This window comes from Solanum lycopersicum, chromosome 5 (assembly GCF_036512215.1).
Source record: "Solanum lycopersicum chromosome 5, SLM_r2.1".
In the NCBI taxonomy this organism is placed as follows: Eukaryota; Viridiplantae; Streptophyta; class Magnoliopsida; order Solanales; family Solanaceae; genus Solanum; species Solanum lycopersicum.
Genome location: NC_090804.1, coordinates 59044870 through 59067760, shown reverse-complemented (window position 1 = coordinate 59067760; position 22891 = coordinate 59044870). Strand labels below are relative to the sequence as shown.

The window sequence follows — 22891 nt, the reverse complement described above, 5'->3', positions numbered from 1 at the left end:
TATTTTGTTGAAACAACCCCATATTTATGTTTACTAACCATTTATTTCACATGTAAATAAAATTATTCACGCCATTACTTTTTTAAATTTATTATTTTCACCGACATAATTTATCATTCTCATCAACCGATAGTCAATTTAACTCACACTTCACGATTGTTGAGTAATAAAATCCTAAGAGCCCGTAAAAGGTATTTCATCTTTACTCAAATATATTGATGAGAAGTGAAAATTAGATTGAACAATTACTTAAGCGAAGAATAAATAATTTTATAATAATTTATTATGTGATTTTATAATTTTTTGTTTATTTGATAAGATTGACAAACAATGAAGACTATTCTAATAGTTTTAGAACCTAATGAGAATATCATGTATATAAAAAAAATATACAACACCAAAATTTCATATCGAATGTTAATACAAAACTTCAATTTCATCGCATGATTCCATATCACAATATCATATCATGATACCATATCGCAAGGACAAACACAAGTCTCACAGGTGGGCTCTAGAAGGAAAACAATTCCCCTAACAAAAATAAAAAGAAAACAAATTTTATGAATAAATGACATTTCTAAGTTCATTGCTTTCTTGCCACAACCCAAACACCCACCCCTAGATCATCCCACCCCATTCAACTCAATAGTGGTTTGGTAATGACATATAAATGTTCTTGGAATTATATATATTTGCTAACACCGGAAAATAATTAAGAAACTTTTTTCCTTCGTACCAAACACAGGCGACACATCTACATAGTTGCAATGATGCCAGCACAACATTCAGAAGTCGGAACGATACACAAGTATCATGCCATATTTATTACCTAGTTGTATGATATCCTCATAAATGTACAATGAACCGATTTACATTTTCACATGAAGAAGCCTATCAAGTAGATTCTATGGTTCCAACTGCCAAACTCCAATAAATACATAAAACAGCAATCATTGATTTTGAAACTTGGATAAATGGACTATGGAAGGCTCCTCAAGTAACAAAATCGCAAAACTTATCGAGGTTGAGAGAGATCCAACACAAGTAAAACTTCTAGCTGTAGATATCAATGAGTTAACTGTAACTGAAAGCTTGGTAATATCGACTTTCTATTCTTCGTAAGCACTCTTTCCTCAGAGGTGAATCTGCAAATATGGCTCTGATGAAGTCTTCAACCTGAAAAACCCGATAGCTAATAAATATGGCATGATAATTCAAGCCAAAGAACTGATTTCATCAAGGTAAAACATTCCAATGGAAAATAAATTGTTGTCGACTCTGCTTGGCAGCAACCAGAAACCTATAATGCTTCACACGAATCACTATTTTAAGTCAGTTCAGTAATAAATTATAGGCTGCATTTTTAGGATGTTCCTTTATAGATCCTCATTCTATACGTGAAACGCAGCACATTCCAACCCAACCAATGATGAGATCCTGGTACTAGCTTAAAATTGATGTTTGATTTATCTTTATACATACCTCTGATTGCTTAAAACCATGGTTGACAAGTTCATCAGTCTCCCAAGCTGCAGTAATAGATTTCAATGGCATATCCAGGAGATCTATTGACAATGACCAGCAGAAAGAGAAAAAAAGTAAGGTTGAAAATCACTTCATTCTGGAATAAGCACTTCCTACAATAAGAATACCTGCTAGCTTGCGTAATTTCCGAAGGGTTGGTATAAGATCGTCAAGAGTTTGTGCAGGAGATTCCTGCAACTTTCCTGTCTGGTTAATAGCCAATACCGAGTCCAACAAAGAAGACAGATTCTCGAATAGCAGATGAATCAGCCTTTGAAGCTGTGAACAAACAAATCAGCCTATAAGGTCAAGGAACTGTAAGAAACTATGTGCAACTTCAATTCGATGTGGTAAATCGTTCTTCTTTACACAATCCGATGGCTTCATACATGCAGAGTCTGAAGCTCTCTGGTCAAGTAACAGAAAAAGGTTTTGGTCCTCACCTGCAATGTTTCTTCTGCAGCAATATCATCTAGGAGGAGGATATCATTTGCTATTCTTGAAAAGACTTCCTCCAGGACCATGCTCATACTTCTCTTGTATGCAGAAGGTAGGAGTAAACGGTGCCATATAATATATACTTTCTCAAGTATGAAAATAACCTGCAGAGAAATGCTTAGGTCCTATTGTAAGGATTAAATATTTATAAGAAAAACTATTTCCAGTAGGGAAGCACAAATCCCTAAATTGTACCTGGTCAATACTCAACTTAGCAGATTCATATTGCTTCATTTGGTGAGTATTTTGAAATCCATCGGCCCCATCAATAGCCTAGGATCACATGATTGCCAGCAAATATAATCATTGAGATGTCAACCTGTAAGAAACTAAAATGGGCTTGTGTAAGCTCTGGGGGGAAGTTACCTGTTTTAGGTTATAAATGACAAGTTTTATTTGTCTTTGTAAAACTTCTTCCGCAAGCATCTGGAATCTTGGAGCCAAATCAGCAAATACAACAAGTTCCTTCATTGAAGCTGGAAAGTCTGAGCGGTACTGAAACAATTAACTGTCAGCTTTAACCAATAATGTATAGGAAGTGTAGATGGAATCACAAGTGCGAAAATGCTAGTAAAATCAAGAAAGACATGGAAGCTTGAGATCTAATGCCTAGCAATTTTTTTTAGTAACTGTTGTTGTTGCTCATGTCATATCCAGATCATATATTTATGTATATATATGTATGTATGTATTATTGTTCAGAAGAAAAAGGCTTAGGTACTATAACTCAGTTGAGCTTAATACGGTAAAACTTGGGCAACTTTACTTCTTAATTATGTCGTCGTATTCGAATATATACATCGAGAGTAATGAATACAAAGAACATTTGGCATAGATCTATGCAATTACTATTGGATCAGAGTTATTGGCAAAAATCATCCCTCAACTATGACTCATATCTAATGTACATCCTTATATTATCTAAGTGAGCAAAAAACATCCTTATACTATACAAAAAATAACAAGAATCATCCTTCAATCTATTTTTGTTAAGAACTAATTGAACCAAAAATAAATTAATTTGGTCATGTCTTGCCATGACGAGAAGATCAAAGTTACCTAAAAAGAATAAGGAATATGGATAGGAAATGAATCTCACTCTCGGAATTTAAATTTTGCGTATTGTCAGTTTATATGCTTTTTGCATCATCAAGTAAATTGACTTGCAATGATACATAAGTTTTTAAATATTTAGACAGTAGGTTCCGATGGTTAGAAATATTATTTAAAAAAATATTTTAAAAGTATTACATCCAACTGTTTAGAGATTTTCTTTGATAAAATATTTAGAGCTCATGTACTTTATATACAATGCAATTCACATTCTATACGATGTACAGAAATGTTAGAAATTTAGTGAATTAAGTACGCGTTTAGCTATGAAATAAAATAATCATTGTATTCGAAAATTTGAAGTCGGAGTAGTATTTGGCCATATTTTTACAAGAATATTTAGAATTTGAATACATTTTGATTGAATATGATTTAAATCCTCAATTTCTAAAAAAAAAACTCACTTAACTTGACTAGCTTAACCATGTGTACATATATTCATTCGACTTGACACATTTAATTTTGTTGGTGGCGTGAGTTTTATTGTTCACTTATATAACACAAGGATGTACTTTAATTTTAGGTTATACTTTTTTTTTTAACATTGGTAAAGTCTAATTTTAAGTTGTACTCCAGGAATGATTTTAGCCAAAAACTCATTGGATCACACTGCCCATTTGTATCATATAGTGCAGCAGCAGAGGTGAAGCCAAGATTTGAACTTTATGGGTTCTGGGTTTTTTTTTAATCTTGGTGTTCAGGTCAGCTTGCGCCTTGGGCGCACCTCGCCTATTCCATTGGATACTTGTCACCTCCCACCAGCAGCAAGAGGTACCAAGTAACTCTGTCCACCAAGGCTAGAACAAATAGGAAGATAGTGTTTTGTCGCTTTCAGATATGAACCTGAAATCCCATGGTTATCAACTCATTTCATTGACCACTATGCCACATTCCCGTATTTGTAACCCATACATAAGCCTTATAGTTTCGATCCTAGTGTTTGAAGGACCAAATATTTTCCTGGAATTCTCTTTATTTACTAAAAGTTGGACCTCTTGTACCCTCAAGAACTCATGAAGAGGCCAAAATGAATGAGTTAAGAATAGAAGGTTGCACTGAAAGACACACCATAACCTTGGAAAATCATGTAAATATACTTTGTTTTTTATTGCTCCTATACTAAATTTAAATTTAATCTTCTCGTGTCTGGTCTGCCCCAAAATTTACTTCTAGTTTCTTATAGTGAAAGTTTTGCCATATAATGTTACACGATAAGTCAGACAAGGCACCCTAACAAAATCCAGCTTTTAAAAAAAAGTTGGAATTTAAAAGATGAGTGGTTGGCCCTAGTTTCCCTAGTTAATTCTCCTAATAATCACATCAATTGTCTGATGGGTACAGAATGTTCTTTCAGGGTTCTGTCCAAACTATTATTCCACCAATGAAGAATAGGAGAGGTGGTCGTCTTTCTGGTTCATATGATAGTACTCTAGAAAGCGAAGCATTTGAGGCACAGAACAAAGCTTGATAAAGCAAGGTATGAAGAGATTCAAGGACTCTATGATAATCTGCAAAGCGCTAAGGTATTTGTTGTTTCTAGACTTAGTTAAGTGCAGTCTCAACCAGAGTAGTTGTTACTCCCTTCTAAGGTAGTTGCGGCTTTCACTTTGGTTTTACTTTATCAGATGTAAAAGTGGCCACGCTTTCTTCTGTCTTTCTTTCTTTGTTTCTTTCTTCATCTCACTTTTGTGAAGGGATATCATCTCAGAGTTATCCTTGCTATCTGATTATCATATGTATTTCATTACTTTATATTGTGTATGAATACTCGATACACACAATCCTCGACACCATTCTAGATAATGATTAATCTATCTATCAATTGCATCATACTTCTGCCGTTTATAGGATTAAGTTCTCTCTTTGATTTCATTAGTTGTTCGTTTGCATGCTTTATTTATATTTTTATTTTTATATTATTTTATTTTTTTAGAATGATAAATTTTTTTCCTATTTATCCACAGGTATACTACATCAAAATAGCCCCCTTCAAAAGTATTACAAACTAGACCGACTCCATTTGTGCTTTTTGTCACAAATAGTCTATAACATTAAAAAGTTCTTCTGCATGTGCTAAAACTTTCTGTTTACACCAAAAACAATGAAGAGCTATACAATTCATCTTAAAATTCTGCAAATTGTTCTTCTTGCCCTCAAAACATCTTTGATTCCTTTCTTTCCACACTATCCATCATATACAAGCTGGGATAATCCTCCATCTCTCCTTAATTGTAGTATTGCCTATATTGATCCGGCAATTTAGGAGTTGTGCTATGTTTCTTGGTCTCACCCAAGTGATCTTCCTAAGGCTGATGAATATTCTCCATAATTGATCTGTCCATTTGCAATGCAGAAAGAGATGGTTGACCGTCTCTGCATGTTCCTCACACAAATAGCATCTTGAGCATAGTGGGAACTTCCTCTTCTTTATATTTTCTTGTGCCAGCACTGCTTCCTTTGCTGGTAACCATGGCAGTTTACCTTGTAAGGTTTCCATATCATCTGACATGGCCAGAGCTCCATCCTGTCATTTAAATTTGAATGATCGAGATCTTTGTAAGCTGACTTGACACTGAAAACCCATTTGCTGCCAATCTTCCACACAACCTTGTCTTCTTCCCTAGTCAGATTACTAAATTGTGCCATTATATCATGGAAGGACATTATGTTCCCTATCTCCCAATCATTTAAATTCCTCCTAAGATGTAAGTTTCGCTCCATTCCTGTCCACATTTCAGCCACAGTTGCATTTTGTTGCAAGCTCAGTGCATATAAGTCTGGGAATAATTGTCCAGGGTTCTTTGAGCTATCCATCTATCCTCCCAAAATGACACCTTCATTCCATTACCCACCTGGAATCTGATTCTAGAATGAAACAGAGGCCAAAGATTTCTTACTGATCTCCAGATACCACATTCATATGGTGTAGTTACCATCTTTGTCATCCACCTATTCTCCATTTCATATTTTGCCCTAATCACCTCTCTCCATAGCATATTCTCTCCTACAATAAACTTCCAAAGCCATTTCAGCATCAGGCTTTTGTTTTGTTTGTTCATGTTCCTAATCCCCAGTCTCCCCTCTTTCTTGTTTTTTATGACCTCTTCCCACTTGACTAGATGAAACTTCTTTTTGTCTTCATTTCCCAGGCAAAAGAAATTTCTCCTCAAAGCATCTATCCTCTGTATGACCTTGTCTGGAACACAGACATCATTTAAACAGGTATTGCATCTAGCACACTATTAACCATGGTTAATCCCCCCCCCCTCCCGGACAGATATTGGCTCTTCCAGTTGGTTAGCTTCTTTTCGCATTTTTCTATCAGTCCATTCTAGATCCCTATTGATTTACTCTTTCCCCCCAATGGCATACCTAGGTATATTGTTGGTAGTTCCCCTACCCTACCACCCAAAACCCCTGCCAGACTCTCAACCCGAGCCACTTCAGTTATGGTATAAATGGAACTCTTCCCCCAATTGATATGTAAACCAGAGGCTGCTTCAAAGATGATGAATATTACTCTTGGGATCAACATTTGCCCCATCATTGCTTCACAAAAAATTAGAGTATCATCTGCATGTGCACTGTTGTCCACCTTAAAGCCCCTTATCCAACGCTTCATCTTTGTTGTGTGAATTAGGTTACTCAAACCTTCCATGGCTAAGATGAATAAAAAGGGTGATAGGGGGTCACCTTGTCTCAGTCCCCTTTGGGATGGAAAGAAACCACTAGGAGTTCTATTAACTAAAATAGAAAACTTAACTGTGCTTATGCAGAATTTCACCCATCTAATCCATTTGGCTCAAAACCCATCCTTCACATCATTAGTAAGAAATTCCAATTTAAATGATCATAGGCCTTCTGTATATCGAGCTTGCAAAGAATTCCAGGGCACTTACTTCTCTGTCTAGACTCAACACATTCATTTGCTATCAACACTGCATCCATTATTGTCTACCTTTTATGAATGTCATTTGTTGGTTGTCTACAAGCCTGTGTAGTACCTTCTTTAACCTTTCTGCCAGCAGTTTGGCAATGATCTTGTAAACTCCACCTATTTAGACTAATAGGTCTAAAATCTGACAGTTCCTCCCTCAGCTCCCACTTTCTTAGGAATCAAAGCCACAAAGGTGGCATTAATGCTGTTCTCAAACCTATCAGCGTTATGGAACTGTTGCACTGTAGCCACCAGATCAGGTTTAATGATGTCCCAGCATTGGCTGAAGAAAGTCATGGAATAACCATCTGGTGCTTTGTCCCCTGCACATGCTTTTATGCTCTCTAGAATTTCCTGCTCCTCAAAAGGTGCCAAGAGTAATTTGTTTTCTTCTTCGTGAATCATAGGTATGGCTCCATTCTTCTGGCTCAGAGTATAGTTCCTCATAATAAGTTACTATCTCCTTCTGTATCTCCTCTGGTTCAGTCAAATTTTCTCCTCACTTTCAGCTTTGAGATTGTATTCGTTCTCCTGTGTGCATTTGCTGTTCTGTGGAAGAAACTAGTGTTTCTATCCCCCTGCTCTAGCCACACTGCCCTAGATCTTTGCCTCCAAGCTATTTCCTCCCTTTTAGCTATGTCTTCAAACTCAGTTTTTAATGTTGTTTTAGAGATTATCTCTTCTAGCCTCAGGGATCTGTTCTCCTGTATCTTCTCTAACTCAGCTAGTTGTTTCAAGACATTTTGTTTTTGTATTTTCCTTTTGCCGTTTTGCTCCATTCTTTCAGGGTTTTTTTTAGTGCTTTGAGCTTTGCAACCAAGACATATCAAGTTTCCCTATGAACCTGAAGGAGTTCCACCATCCTTTAATTGTCATTGAAACCCTCTATGTCCAACCACCAGTTCTCAAATTTAAAGTATGACTTCGTGTTTTTCCCAAGCACCGCATTGTAACATTATGGGAGTGATCTGATGTTACTCTGTGAAGTATGTGCTGCCTTATATTTCTAAGTTTTGCTTCCCACTCTTCCGAGAACAAAATTCTATCAAGTCCGGCTGTTGTTGTATGCCTGTCTCCTTTCTTCCAGGTGCATTTTCCCCTAGATAATTCAGCATCAACTAACTCTCTGTCTTCTATGAAATCTGAGAAATCTGTCATTCCTTTATTGATTCTGTTGCAATTTTTCTTCTCCGATGGGTACCTCACAGTGTTGAAATCCCCACATAGGACCCAAGGTCCTTCAATCAATCCCCTGGCAGCACCAATCTCCCACCAAGTCTCTTCCCTTTCTACTCTATCATTTGGAGCATAGACACCTGTGAGTTGCCAACTGAAATCTTGACATATCCTGTGAAGCTACAGGTGACAGAGTACATCCCTACACTGCTAATTCTCCTTCCCATTCCCTTTTGTCCCACATAATAACGATGCCTCCCCTGGTTCCACTGGCTTCTAGCTGAGCATAATTCACCCATTTATTCCCCCATACATCCTTCACAATATTTTCAATTTCCCCTTCCACCTTGTTTTCTTGGAAACAGACTACATTGTCTTCCAGTTCTTCATAATATTTTTGCTCACTTCCCTCTTTCTAGTACAGTTCATCCCCCTTATATTCCATGACACTATGTTTAGCTTCATTATTGTTTAATTGCCAGGTATCCCCCTCTACTTCTAGTGCCCAAGCTCATGAACTTTGTATCCAGTTCCAGGCTTTTCAATTCATATGCTCCTTTCTTTTTGTTTGTTGGGACTTCTTCCTCCCCCCCCCCCCCCCCCCTGTTCCCTTGCTTATTATTATCAATTTTCATAAAGAGCTCCTCTGCTTTCTCCTCACATCCTCTAAAATTTACCCCAAATTCAGTGCTCAATTTGAGTATGTGTTGTCTAATCCAGAGTGGAGGATTTCTTTCATTAAAATTGTCTTCTAAAGGCAGTTGAATCATTAGCGGTACAGCATCCTCTGTGATCTCTGTATTGCTATCATTTTGCCCATTCAGTTGTGATACGGCCATTATTTGTTTTCCCATGTTTGTAGCTTTCGCTACGGTGACTGCATTCTCCCCCTCCTGTATTGTCTCTTCTTGTTCGCGAGACATAAAATTTCTCTCCTCCATCTCCAGGTTGTCCAGATTTTTGAATCTATTATGCGTCTTTGTTTGAGAAAGATTTGCCATTATTTCAACGCTTACTAAGTCTAGTCTTTGGCTTCTTGGCTGCTTTCTTTTTGTTTAAATTTTGTTGGGCCTAAAGCTTTTTTGGGCCCTGGTTTTTTCTCACTTATTTGGCCTGCTACTCCATAAAGTTGCCCTTTCCCTTTCCAGCTGCAGTCACGTGCCTGGTCACATGACTCCCGTTCAAAAGTTCTCCAGCTGTCAATGTGCCCACATGCTGTGTCCATCGTACTAGGTATTGAAACTTCTTTACCCAGTGGATCTCTGTCTTCATTCTCTCTCCTCGTATCCACTTTTTTGACGGTCACCGGTGTCTCGCACCAGATCGAAACTCTGTAGACATAGCCGTCGCTAGAAATCCTCACCTCCTCTAGAAACTTTTTCCCCGTCACCCTTCACTTCTATACGAGCTCAGTGAATGTGATTTTTTGAGCTTTGTTTCTTCCTCTGTTTCGATAGATCTACCGCATTGGTTGCCGATTTGTTTGAAGATACACATGACCATAAACTCAAAGGTAATCTCATGGCTCTTATCCAGACCCAATCTCTTCTTACTTCATCTGGCCAGCATCCAATGGTCGGCTTCCACCAGTACAAGCTTAGCTTCATCTTTTTCCATATCCATACCCCCGACATGACATGTTTAGCTGCTACTCTTGAAAGGAGTTCAAACAAAAATTGGCCGTCATTCATGGCAAAAACATTGACTCCTATGGCTGATTTCCAAGTATTGCAGGCACATCTTCTTACGTCGTTCAAAGCTGGGGTCTCCTGTAGTGTCTCCTGGAATCTTCCAACGATGCATCTATTATGAATATTTGTTTCTGCCAGTGGTGCTCCGCTTGTGACTTCTATGTGAGCCTCCTTCATGTGCAACGTTGCTCTCTTCACGGAATCCGCCATCCACCTGCTGCTTTGGACTGCCTCCCTATAGGATGTGTTCGAATGTTTGCCCATGTTAACTTGGGGTTTTGGTTGCAAGTTGGGTTCGTAGATGAATCTGACTATTTTGTGGACGATATTACTCCACTCCCCCATGTATGAAGCTTCCGATGTAATAATTATAGACTTCTTCTGACCTTGGATAGCAATAAAACTGACAAATCTGCCCTTCTCGTTGTATTTAAGAGAGCAGTAAAACTCTGCAAAATGCTCCTTGAACTTCTATCTCCTAATAACTTTCCCTTGTACCTTGGACGCCTCAGTAAATATTGATACCAGCCACCGCAAAACTTTAATGCTAATCTTCACTCTTCTCACTAACTTTCTGCTAATCTCAGTCCATTCGTACCAAGAGTCTGTACAACCTTTACATCTAGTGACTTCGTATGATTTAAACCCCGCATTTGTAGTAAATGTTGTTGACCCCTGATGATGTGATTCTGGCTATATCTGCCGGAGAATAAGTCCCCAGATCGATTTTAGTTCAGACTAGGCTGTCTTCGTATATCGTGCCTGGGAGCATTTTCTCTCTCTTATGCGCAAGTTTGCTATTTTATTTTACTTTTTTGAGAAAGCTTTATTGATATCTTCAGATTGTCTGGACAATGCCTCTTTATCTAGTTGTTTGAAAACATCCGTGTCCACATATATGGGAAAATGTGATTTTACTAACTAGAAACAAAGAAACGGTATATATTAATTGCTATGCTTTCTTCATTGTTGTTCTTCTTCTTTTACTTGGGTTTGATCCACGTGAACCAAGGGTTTTCTGGAAACAGCTTCTCTACCTCCACAAGGTAGTGGTGAGGTCTACGTATACTCTACCCTCCCTAGACCCCACATAGTAAAATTTCACTAGGTATGTAATATGTTGTTGTCACATTAAACCAAAATGGACATCTATTTGGGACCGCCGGAGCAATTTTTGCTTGCAGTACGACATGTGAAGACAGAGAAAATCGAAGTAACTAAAACAGAAATGAAGAAAAAATTCATCCATGCTTACCTCAAATGCAAGTCCAAGTATCTCCTGAGATAGATAGTGGCAATCATTGTGAATAAGAACGGCAGAATGGTTGATGGAATCGAGCTGTCTTTCGAACTATTCAAGTCAAACATGGAGGAAAACAGAAAAAGAAGAGAAGAGCCATTAATGACATAAATCGTGAGCATGAAAAAGCTACAAATAACGGACACCAAACTGCCCTTGCCCTGAAGACTCAGAGGGTTATGACAAAGAAAGAAAAAGAAACTTTTTGCTACATGCATTCAAATATGTATCGGAAATGGAGAAAAGCTAGATAGCCATAAACAAGCATGTTCTGCCTGGGTTTATTACGCAGGTCTCTTCTACACTAACCTTGACAGGTATGATAGCTTCATAAAGAAGTAGAGAATCCCTAGCAGAGTGATAGAATTCCAACCCCACTCTAGAAGATGACAAGCAAGCATCCTGCATATTGAAACCATTTTCCGCAGGGTCACTAGAAGAAAGGATGTAGGAAAATGTACAAGGTAAAGTAAACAAGCAAAAATGGTAGAAGAGCCAGAGAAACAAGACTAGTAAAATTCCTTCAACATCAGTCCTGACAAGAAAATAAGAAACTGACAGTCAAAGTCGTAACTTATATATGTGCAAAAAATCTTAGCATAGTCCATTGGTTACAACAGAATCTGCAACTCAAAAACTCACTGTGCCTCCACGCATTAAATAATGAATTGCACACCACAAACAATTGAAATATGAACACATTATAAACTAAATGAGCACTCTTTTTTCTTATGAAGATGGTATCCGCGCTAGCATGCACACCTTGACTAACTCCACTGCTTATCCGCATGCAAACCTCGACCAACTCCACCGGGTATCAGGTCCCTCCCTTCAACACAAGTGCCGGGCAACTCTTCCCACCAAAACAATTAAGTTGATTTACTTTTGTTTTTGTTTTCCTTCAATTTTTAACCATCGCTGTAATTAAGGTTAATCACCCAAATTGTTACCATTTCTATTGCACTCCCTAAAAAGTGATCATGACTTCATTCAAACAACTTTTTGGGGAAAAAACATACTTCTTAAAGCAAATTCAATAAAACAATACTAAAAAGCCTCCTAGTTAACGACATTGTTTTAGCAAACACTGAAAAGCTTATATTAACTTTAAAACACAGCAAGAATGATCTATCTACCTTGGCAATGGAAATGTTTATATCTCTGCAGGATAGCAAATGGTGAGCAACTGTGACAAGTTATATAGTAAAAGAGAGGAAATTTTTCGAGGTGTCTTTTTTCTTGTTCAGCTCATACAAAAAAGGTGGAAAGAAAATAGAAGAATGAACACTGTGAACTCATGCAAGTGAGACAGTCACAAAAAATTTACGATCAAAGAGATTCACCATGGACTTCATTGACTAAATACTGGATAATATCATCTTCTTTTCCTGGATAACCAAGAAATCCCCAAGGGATAGTGTCTCATGTTCAAAACTAGGTGGAGAATAGGCCTGCCCTTATGCTTATCCACTTGAATAACAGGCTATTGTATGTGGCATGTGTTGAGCTCTCACCACTAGACGAAAGCTCTGAGGGTTGGATGATAAAATCTTTGTTATGGATGCTATACCAAATTAACCTCTCGCTTCAAAATTTCGACCCTCCTATATTCAGCAATGCTGGAAAAGAAGCTAAATATAAAACATTTTGACCTGAAAATATCTAAGTTCTATATCAAGACACTTCTTGATACTAAGGGATGGGCATCAATAGTAAGATGAGCAAAGAACGAAGTAAGCAAACCTTGGTCCTTTGAGATAGCTTAAAAGGGAAAGCAAAGGAAGACAGAGGGGAGAGAGGAGAAAGTAAAACAATTCGGTTGTTCATAAGTAAACAAAAATCTGTGTGATTCTCTAAGCTTCAGTGAACTGACCTTGAGTGTTTCATGAACTAACTTCATTAGTTGTGACGCTGCTTCAGACACCACACATCTCTCAGATGTAAAAAGCAAATCGACAACAAGGTCAGATGAACTTTCAGCATTATCATCATTCTTAACTTTAGAGTTTCTCCCAGTGCCATCCTGCAGAAAGAGCTTTACAGACATTCAAAACCTAAGACATTGACAATTTAAAATGCAAAAGTACAACACTTAGTACTTACCTCAGGAAGACGGAAGTCAGACTGTAAAAGTTGATTTCTTGCCTTGGCCAAAATCTCAACCTTTTTCCTCGATGCAAAATGAACCTCCACATTATCTGCAAATTTGCTCAATCTTTCATCCTTGCCATCAGAGGAAGCAATGAACATTAACTCCTTCAAACTTGCCTCAAAGTTAGATGTGCACTTCACAATTTTCTGGAAGTCTACCAGTTTGGAAGCATCATCAGGCACTCTCTGAAACAAGAATATCAAAATTGGGAATTCAACATTATAATATAACCTAGTCAACAATGAGAACTATGCATGCTAATCAGTTGTTTGCGTTATCAAGTGCTATCCAGAAGAATAAAAGCCAGTAAATATTTGATGCTTCATTAGTCTGGTAATGCACATTATGCTAGTCATGACAAAATCCCAAAGATATATGATATGTTAAGGAGAGGAGAATCACCCACACAAGCATGCCACTAAAATACTTGATTTGTCAAATTGGTTTTTCACTGCATTGTTGAGAATCTCTGACAAAAGACATCCAGATATATATATGTTACATCGTAGATCATATGGACTGATTAAGGGTGACCTCATATGGGTGTAAGTATCTAGTAGGAGTACGTGCAGTTTTTTGCTGGTCCTTTTGTGTGTTCTAATGATCTGTGTGAAGTACCTGCACCCATATCTCACCCATTCAACACGCGTACGTCAATGCAAATGAAAGGACCCAGGTAACATAGGTTACACTAACATCTTTTCATACCCATTGGAGATGAAACGGGCTGAGAATTTCTACTTGACCAAATATGATAGAAAAAGTACAGGTCAGAGGCATAGTTATCAGTTATCACATCAAGATAAGATAAAACGTACTAGAGCAACTTAATGAAGTACTTATGCCCAATGGATCTTTTGTAATCTTTCAATGAAAAACAAAATTTACATAACTTCAGCCAAAACATGGCCCACTTCAGCAAATTAACCGAAGTTCAGCCAGATACTTTGACTCATATTTTCTAGCTTTGTTCAGAGTAACTACCGCCATCTAATAAAAGATCTCCATTTAGCAATATATATGTTTGAAATTTTCTCTCAAAGAACTCTTCTGAGAAGTCAGGTAATCAAATGACACCCAAAAATTGCTAACAATTACCTATCCTTTCACACAATACATAGAGCTATCTTGGTTCTACATGGAAGTGTGAATTACGCAAACTAACACATCAACTGATATATTTAATATTTTAGTAATAAGAGTACTAGCAAGGATACATAAAAAAGTTAACAGTCCATCACAAGTAGTCTCCTAAAAAGATCTCAACAATATCGAAAGCATTCATAATTGGCACAGATGAAATGATGATTGTAACAATTCAGATTGCAAAGAGAAACCCCTATGTTAAAGCGTAAAGGTATTGAATTGGACCTTGGAGAGGAAGTTGGATACTATCAAATCTGACATCCTTGGCCATGTTAATTTTCCAAAGCACAGCATCCATGTACTATTTTCAAAGCACAAAGACTTACTAATAAACTTGATAACATCAATAAGTACAGAGTACATACTTCCCCCATCAATACTGTCAACCTGCATGTTAAGGCACAGTCCGGTTATTATGGATGTTAAGACCTTAGCAGCAATTAGAATCCTGTTTATTTCAAAGCATAAGGGGGTGGATTTGTTTTTTCTTTTCTCATTATATAGGTAAAACAAAATGGTTAGATCATGCAGCTTCCATAAACAATTATAAGGCAAAAAACACAAAGCAGGTTAGAAATTTTTTTGAAGAAATCAACCATGTCCAGGTGAGTAGATTATGTTATCCAAACAACAATCATTTAACTTTTGGAAAAGATTATCATTTTTTCTAATAAACAGTACAGGATGTCAAAGAAGTAGAGCCTCCAATCTATGTTTGCTCGGACTCTTCAAAAATGCCACCGGATGTGGGTCAGATCCTCCAAAAGTAGTGCATTTTTGTAGGATCCATCACAAGTGCAGCAACATTTTTGGAGAGTCCATACAACATAACTCTCAATATATTTTTTTTGAGGATGGTAACACCAACATAACTCTCAATATAGAAAATGTTTGGATTCAAATTAAAGTGATGCTTTTGCATAAATGAATATGTAAAGATAGCCAAGAGGAAAAACTGTAATGTCGGAATTAAACATTTACATTTGGATCAGCAGATGGAAGTATCTTCAGATTTGCCTTGACACCATTTCCAGACTCCTGATTAATCCATTCCACCACAACAGTTGACCTAAAACTCACCACTGGCATTATTACATGTTTAATCATCAAATCTGCTACTTTTGCCAGCCCATAATCCATAATACCAACTGCCTAAAAACAAAAAATAACATGAACAAAAAGTTGATCACATTTGCTCTAAGTATACCAGAAATATCAATATATTCAGAAATCTTCAGATAAAGTGAAATGGAGAGGTATTTTACAAACTCACATTCATCGCTTTTAAAATTGTATGGAGCTCAATCCCATCAACACCTCGGATGCTCAACTGATACTTCAGGTGAACTGTATTGGTTTCTTGCTCAAACCACACTGCACTGTCCATACATTGCAAAAGCACCTCTTGCATCTACACACCCAAATCGAATTCCTCTAAACAAGAATCACAGAAACTAATAAAGATCACCAATTTTTGTATCTTCTGTTAGCCCAACCACCACCCCCATTCACAGAGCACTTAATCTTGCAAAATAAGCACAGAAAAAATACAAAGACATAAACATATATATTATAGACATTACAATAAAGGAGAAGCCTGGTGCATTAACCCCCGAGCAAATTTCAGAGAAGGACCAGACCACATTGGGTTTTTACATATGCAGCTTCCCTTGCATTTATGCAAGAAGTTATTTCCATGGTTTGAACCCGTGACCACTTGGTCACATGGTGGTAACTTCTATCATTGCGCCAAGACATAGACATCACAATCCTTTTTTCCTTACGATTGGTGATCGTCTGATCCACAACAAAAAAAATTCTACAGCAACTCATAACCAAATTCATTGTGGGACGGAAGAAAAAAGATGGTGGCAAGACTGATTTGGAAACCAGAAAATTTAAAGATGTTCCCTTGCTGCCAGCCTACCACAGTTAGATGTTAAAAACAAGAGAGGACACAACTGCACCACACTTGGTTTAGAGGCTCTGATGAACTTCAATATCAATCAACTATCCTTCAATTCGAAAGGTGGTGTCCTCTATAAGAATCAAGTATCTGTTCCTACCTATACAGGCTTATTTAAAAATGGGCACTTCGAATCACTCTTCTTACTGGCACAACTAAATGTTGCAAGCAAAGAAGAATACTAACATAATAAAATCTTGTACCAGTAAACTATTCAAATATCTCATTAGTAAATCAAAATCATGTATGCCAGGCACTAACTAGTTTGACTTTAGCTATCAGAATCTTCTCTATACATGCAGTTCTATTCAGGCCCATTTCACTCTCAAATAGCTCTACATGGTCACACAACATACTACGAGTTGGTAATGTGACCAATGTCAAGTTCTGGAAAGACATAGCTGGGGAATACAACTCTTCATATTGCTTATCACAATTTTTCCTAATCTCTAGCAACCCAGATTTCACAATGTCACAAAATAAAACAGGAAGTACTTGGGCTCCACTGTTCAGAGGAAATTTACAAGATTGGGAGCTTGATAACATACTCAATCTACTGGAAGGTTGGAGAATTGTGCAGCGAATGCTCGGACTTCAGATAGATTAACATGGGGCAACAAAGCTGATAGTTTATACCCTGTCGAAGCAGGCTACTCAACTCTTTGTGCCCAGAAGGAGGTGGTAGAAGACTGGCCATGGAAATTAAATTGGAAAACAAAATTACCCCCGAAGGTGATTTGCTTCACTTCGATAGCTCTCAACGAAGCATCTCTGACTCAAGATAATATCAACAGAAAGAAAAATGCCCATTGTCAACAATGCTACAAGCGCAAAACAATGTACAGAAACTAACAGTCACCTACTACTACACTGCTCAGTTGCTACAGGTATCTTTTTTTTTTTTGAACATGATGCTGCTACAGATATCTGGGATATGTCCTTTTCAGTTTTTGTGCTCAGTCGGGTCATGCATGCCTGAGAGCATTAAGGATGCTTACATATGCTGGAGTACTTGGAAAGTTGGTAGAGCCATCAGGAAAATTCTGGAAAATGGTCCCTGCTTGTATTTCTTGGTGTATTAGGATAGAAAGGAGCCGTAGATGTTTTGATGGAATAGCAACTCCTAATCACATTCTCAAGGCTAAGTGTCTTAATTTGTTGTATAGCTGGAGTGATTTGTCCCCAGACAACTTTTTGGATTTTGTTAGCTCCTTTTTTTTGTATGGGACTCATTGTAAGGAAGCAAACACACTCACTTTTGATCTTACACCTTTGTGTACTATTTGCATCTTCTTGATGCCTTTAAGGAAATCTATTTCTTCATCTAAAAAAAAGGTCTGTATTTTTATATCTCGTATTCTAATGCATCTCCATATGAACATAAAAACCTCTACTCTTGAATAGAAAGACTTAATTTTTACTCAATTCTCCAACGAATTTTCAGTAAAAAAAACTTGCGTATTTATTATCTACAACATATGTTCAATAATTAAAAGGCCAAATAATCACCAAAAAACTTCAACAAAAACAGTGGCATTCACAAATAAGCCTCAATTTCTACAGTAGATGTTCAAAACGAATTCATTTCCTATAATCAACTTAGCAATTAAACAATCATAATCATATACAAAAACAGTATCGAGATGTTACCTCCTCAAAACACTCAGTCCATTCATCCTTCAACAATCCGTAAACCAAAGGCTGTTTTTCCTCATCATTACTCGTAACCAACACTGCCTTTAACTCCCTTAAGGCTTCAGCCGCTTGTTCAACTCTTCCTACCTTAATCTCCTCCTTCACAAACCTCAGTCTATCACTCAATTCCAAAATCACATTAAGTAACTCTAACAATTCCCTTTTTTCCTTCACCTCTCTATTTTTTACCAGAATTTCATCAATTACAGCTTTGGTTTGAGCTTCAACTGGATGATCCGAGATGAGTTGAATCAAGTCGGATACTTGAGAAGTGAGATTTTCAGATTTTGAAACAACGTCGGAACACTGAGAAAAGAGTGTGGAGAATTCGGAGTGATGTGAGAGAATGTATTGCCGGACTTTGGATTTAATATCGACGGAACGAAGTTGTAGACGGTCGATGAGAAGACGGAGATCTGGAGCAGATAACGGTGAGTTTACATCGTCGATGTCCGGCGACGAGAGTAGATCTCTAACGTCAATTGAATTGAACAGTACGTCCATGTCTCGCCGGAAAACTCCCCTTTGCCTCTCGCGGCCCGTTTTCAATTACTCACGTATAGTAAAATAGATAGAAACCATTCCTAAATACCAAAAGGTCTTCTAATTAAATTTTGTTTGTATTTTTCTTAAAATTCATATAACTATAGGAAAAGAAAACATAATTCAAGATTGACCTATTTTTTTCTTGAAATTTCCTGGAAAACGAACTTCCATATCAAATAGATAGACATTAATTCTAAAAAAAAAAATGTTAGAAATAGTGACGGATTCAGAATTTGATAATGTGTATGTCCATCATAAAATTGCTAGTAAAGAAAAATAATGAAAAAGTATAAAAAAGAAGTTAAAAATTTATGGAGAAGTTCAGTTTGGGTTTTTTCAACAAAAAAATAAGTTTTACCAAGATTTGAATCCTAGTTGAAGGACACGATGACATAAGAATTCAAGTTTGGAGCAACACACTCACGGGATGTTTTGTTTAATGGACATGTTGAGGAATATATTATATAACATTTTCAGTATATTCTATAAACGTATACAAAATTTTCGTCTGGATCAATGGGTACTCAGCACCCAAACCTCAACACGTGAGTCTGCGGGGGTATGTGCCCTAATTATAACTAATATTCAATTATTTTTCAAATGTATTTTCTTTTATCGAGTAGTCAAGTGCGCTTCCCGAAGATATAATATGTTAAGACACAAAAAAAGTGTTATTATTGGAAGAAAGTATTTGAGAAGTGAAATAGCATATCATGTACCATGTTCTTAACTTGAAAAAAATAATCAAATCAACTATTTAACTTTCTAGCGTAAAATTTATCTTCATTTATTTTCTACGAATAATATAATACAGTTAGTTCTATACTATGCTGCTTAAAAATTATGTAGATAGTATTATATATCATAATAATTAATAATTTAAAATAATTAACTCTTTAGATTTTATTCATATCGCATAAATTAAAATTAAAAAAATAATATATAATCGGATTGTGTTACGCATGAGCTTCCATATCTAATAATACTTTTTATAAAACTTATATATATAAGTAATACATGTTTATAACAACCATAAATCTAATATATAATTACATTTCATTATTACATAATGAAATTATATATATATATATATATATATATATATATATATATATATATATATATATATATATATGCTTAAGTCATATACTGCCCCTCAAAGTTATCCGCATAATTCACTTAGACAACTTAATTGAGATTTGTACCTTTGAACATCTAAATTATTCAAAACATGTACCTATTAGACACAAAATGCTGATATAGCAAAAAATGTGTATTGCACTTCCTTGAAGCGCGTGAAAAAACTAAAAATAGTGTCTTTTTTATTTTATTTTTACATTTTTTTTCTTTTATTGACACTTGGCAGTATAATTAACTTAAAAATATTTTTTTTATTTACACTTTTTTCGAAAAAGAGAACACCCCACTCCCTATCTATATCTTCTTCATAATTTAGTTTACATAACTTTCTTCATTTTAGCTCCAATACTGTTTTTTTTTCTTTTTTTATATTTAAAAAATTTATATCTTTCAAATATGAAGATAAATGAAAATCAACTATAAAGATTCATATTTAAAAAAAGAAAGTCTTCGTATGATTTATTTCAAATCTCATAAAAACAAGGAACAAGTATGAAAAAGATGAAAAAAGATAAATGATTTTAAGTAAAAATAGTTAGCCGATATTTATTTATCACAATTTTCGAACAGAGATTTTTACTCAAATTCATATGTGGTCATTAAATTTATCAAAAATGATATAAAAATTTTGAAAGAAATAATTTTGGAGCTATCAATTTCATTTTGTCATCGATGTAGAGTTCAATAACCGCCAACAAAATTTTCTTTCTTCTTCACTCGTAGTATGAAAAAAAATTAATCTTGAAGTTATTTAAAAAGAATAAGATTTTGTAATTTGAGATAGAATGTGTTTTGGGGAAGAAGATGAAGATGAAAGGGTGTTGGGGTGGGTTGGGATAAGGTGGGGTAGAATAGGTTGACATTTTCATTTTTTCTTTTTCTTTTTAAAAAAATTACATATTTGTTATAAAATCAAGCTAATAAGAATATAATCATAAAGAGAAGAAGACAAGAGAAGTAGATAGAAGAAGAGGAATTTTCTTCATATTCAAGTGTATAGAATGGTGAATGATATCTCTACTTATAGTGTTGAGATATCATAGTCAAAAGTCACCTTGGAATTATACACAGTTATCATCAAGGTTCATATCACCTTGGAATCTTATCACATTGGAAACACTAATACATGAATCCAATTAATTGTTGGATAACTCTAATGGATCATCCACATAACACAATAGATTTATAACACTCCTCCTTGGATGTCCATAGATAATGTGTCTCGTTAAAACCTTACTAGGAAAAACCCCGTGGGAAAAAATTCTAGTGAAGGAAAAAGAGTACACATATCTTTTGATACGCACTATTTGTTGCCTCATTAAAAACCTTGCTAGGAAAACCCAGTGGAAAAAAACCTCGGTCAAGGGAAAAAGAGTGCAATGTGTATTATACTCCCCCTGATTAAAACATCACTTAATTTCTTGTGATGATGTCTCCAATTTTCGTACATTGTGGTTGGTATATTCTTTTTCAAAGAAAAATCATACATTTCTTGAATATGGTGTGTCATTTATCTCAACCAGACGCACTTTCGACTTGCTTCATGGGGGACTTTTATTTCTGCATAGCAATATTTGCTTCGTTGATCGCCAAGATATTATTGTGCCTCCACATGTAAACACATAGCGTGCTTGAGATAGATCTTTATGCGGATAATATAAATATTTTGCTTCTGCGTAACCAATTAATTTTGTCTTGGATTCCTCGGGATAGAATAAACCCATAACTATGGTCCTTCGAGGATATTCAATCATGTACTAAATACCATTTCAATGTCCTTTTATCGGGGAGAAACTGAATCTTGACAGTAAATTTACTGCAAAACAAATATCTGGTCAAATATTGTTAGTAAGATGCACTAGTGCCTTGATGCACCAAGATAGAGTTTCATCACCAAGAAACTCTTCATCCTTCTTTTGAGATCAAACTGAATCATCATTTATGTCAAGTGATCTTATAATCATTGGGGTACTCAATGAATGCAATTTATCCATATAAAATTGCATCAAAACTTTTCATTGTATGTGCACTATTAGACAAATATTTCAATTGTCAAATATCAATCTGTAGGTCAAGACAAAATTTTGTCTTACTAAGACTTTTTCATAAAAATACAAGGACAATTAGGGTCAATCTTTTGTACCCTTTTTCTTCCTTGACTATTTCAATCCATATAAGGATTCTTGAAGCTTTATTGGAAAAGTTTCTTTCAAACTCTTATATGCTACAGACATTTTCATATAACCTTCATTGTCTAGCTAGACATTACAATTATTCATTACATGCATTCAAGTTTTCATATGTTGGCAGATCAAAACAAACCTCATTGCATCCACCAAAGGAGAAAACATCTCCAATAATGCCAGAATTTTTGCGATAAACTTTTATGCCCCAAGGCACAAATCGTATTTGATATCTTACGGTTATACTATCGCATAATAATTTATTTGTACCCCACTGACATTATACCTTGATTTATGGATTACCAGTCCAAAATGTCACTTTTCTAAGTGAAATAAAATACACTTGAATTGTGCATTTTACTTGGCCAACCATTTATCTGTCCACACTATATGACAGATTTGAATTCAAGATCCTCGTCATAATTTATATCATTGAGCGCTACCTCATATCAAAGATACCGTCGACGGTTATTTGATATCGATTCCAACAAGACATAACTTATCGAGATCTCTTCATTTTACATTACTTCGGGTACATGTACCTTTTTCAAGATTTTATGAAGTGTTATGTCAATGTGCTCTTTTATAGAACTTGCCTCATTATCATGACCATATTTATCATTTGCTCCTTCCTTCTTCAAGGAATTTTATATTTCTAATCGATTGGTCTATTACGCTTCCGGCGTATCATAAACTCTATCCTTCAAGGACTTCTGTCACGACCCAAAACGAGTCGTGAGTGGCACCCACCCTTAACCTACTAGGTGAGCGAACCAACAATTCTAAACCCCAACATTCACCAATAGTTCAACTATGAATAA

General features: G+C 35.9%; 1 protein-coding gene across 2 annotated transcripts; it reads right to left on the bottom strand.

Annotated features, from left to right (window-relative positions):
* Nucleotides 1-787: 787 nt before the first annotated feature.
* On the bottom strand, nucleotides 788-18998 carry LOC101250410 (centromere/kinetochore protein zw10 homolog). Of its 2 annotated transcripts, none has more exons than XM_004240106.5 (14): nucleotides 18157-18998; nucleotides 15814-15951; nucleotides 15522-15692; nucleotides 14766-14927; nucleotides 13346-13579; nucleotides 13116-13265; nucleotides 11552-11644; nucleotides 11198-11293; nucleotides 2392-2520; nucleotides 2221-2298; nucleotides 1971-2129; nucleotides 1656-1806; nucleotides 1486-1568; nucleotides 788-1179 (listed from the first exon to the last, which is right to left on the bottom strand). In XM_004240106.5, exons 1-14 carry the CDS (start codon nucleotides 18703-18705, stop codon nucleotides 1078-1080), a joined length of 2295 nt encoding a protein of 764 aa, XP_004240154.2. In that variant the 5' UTR covers nucleotides 18706-18998; the 3' UTR covers nucleotides 788-1077. The 2 variants fall into 2 exon arrangements, with proteins under 2 accessions (XP_004240154.2, XP_010321559.2); XM_010323257.4 differs by having other exon boundaries at nucleotides 13116-13277; nucleotides 18157-18908.
* Nucleotides 18999-22891: the final 3893 nt, after the last annotated feature.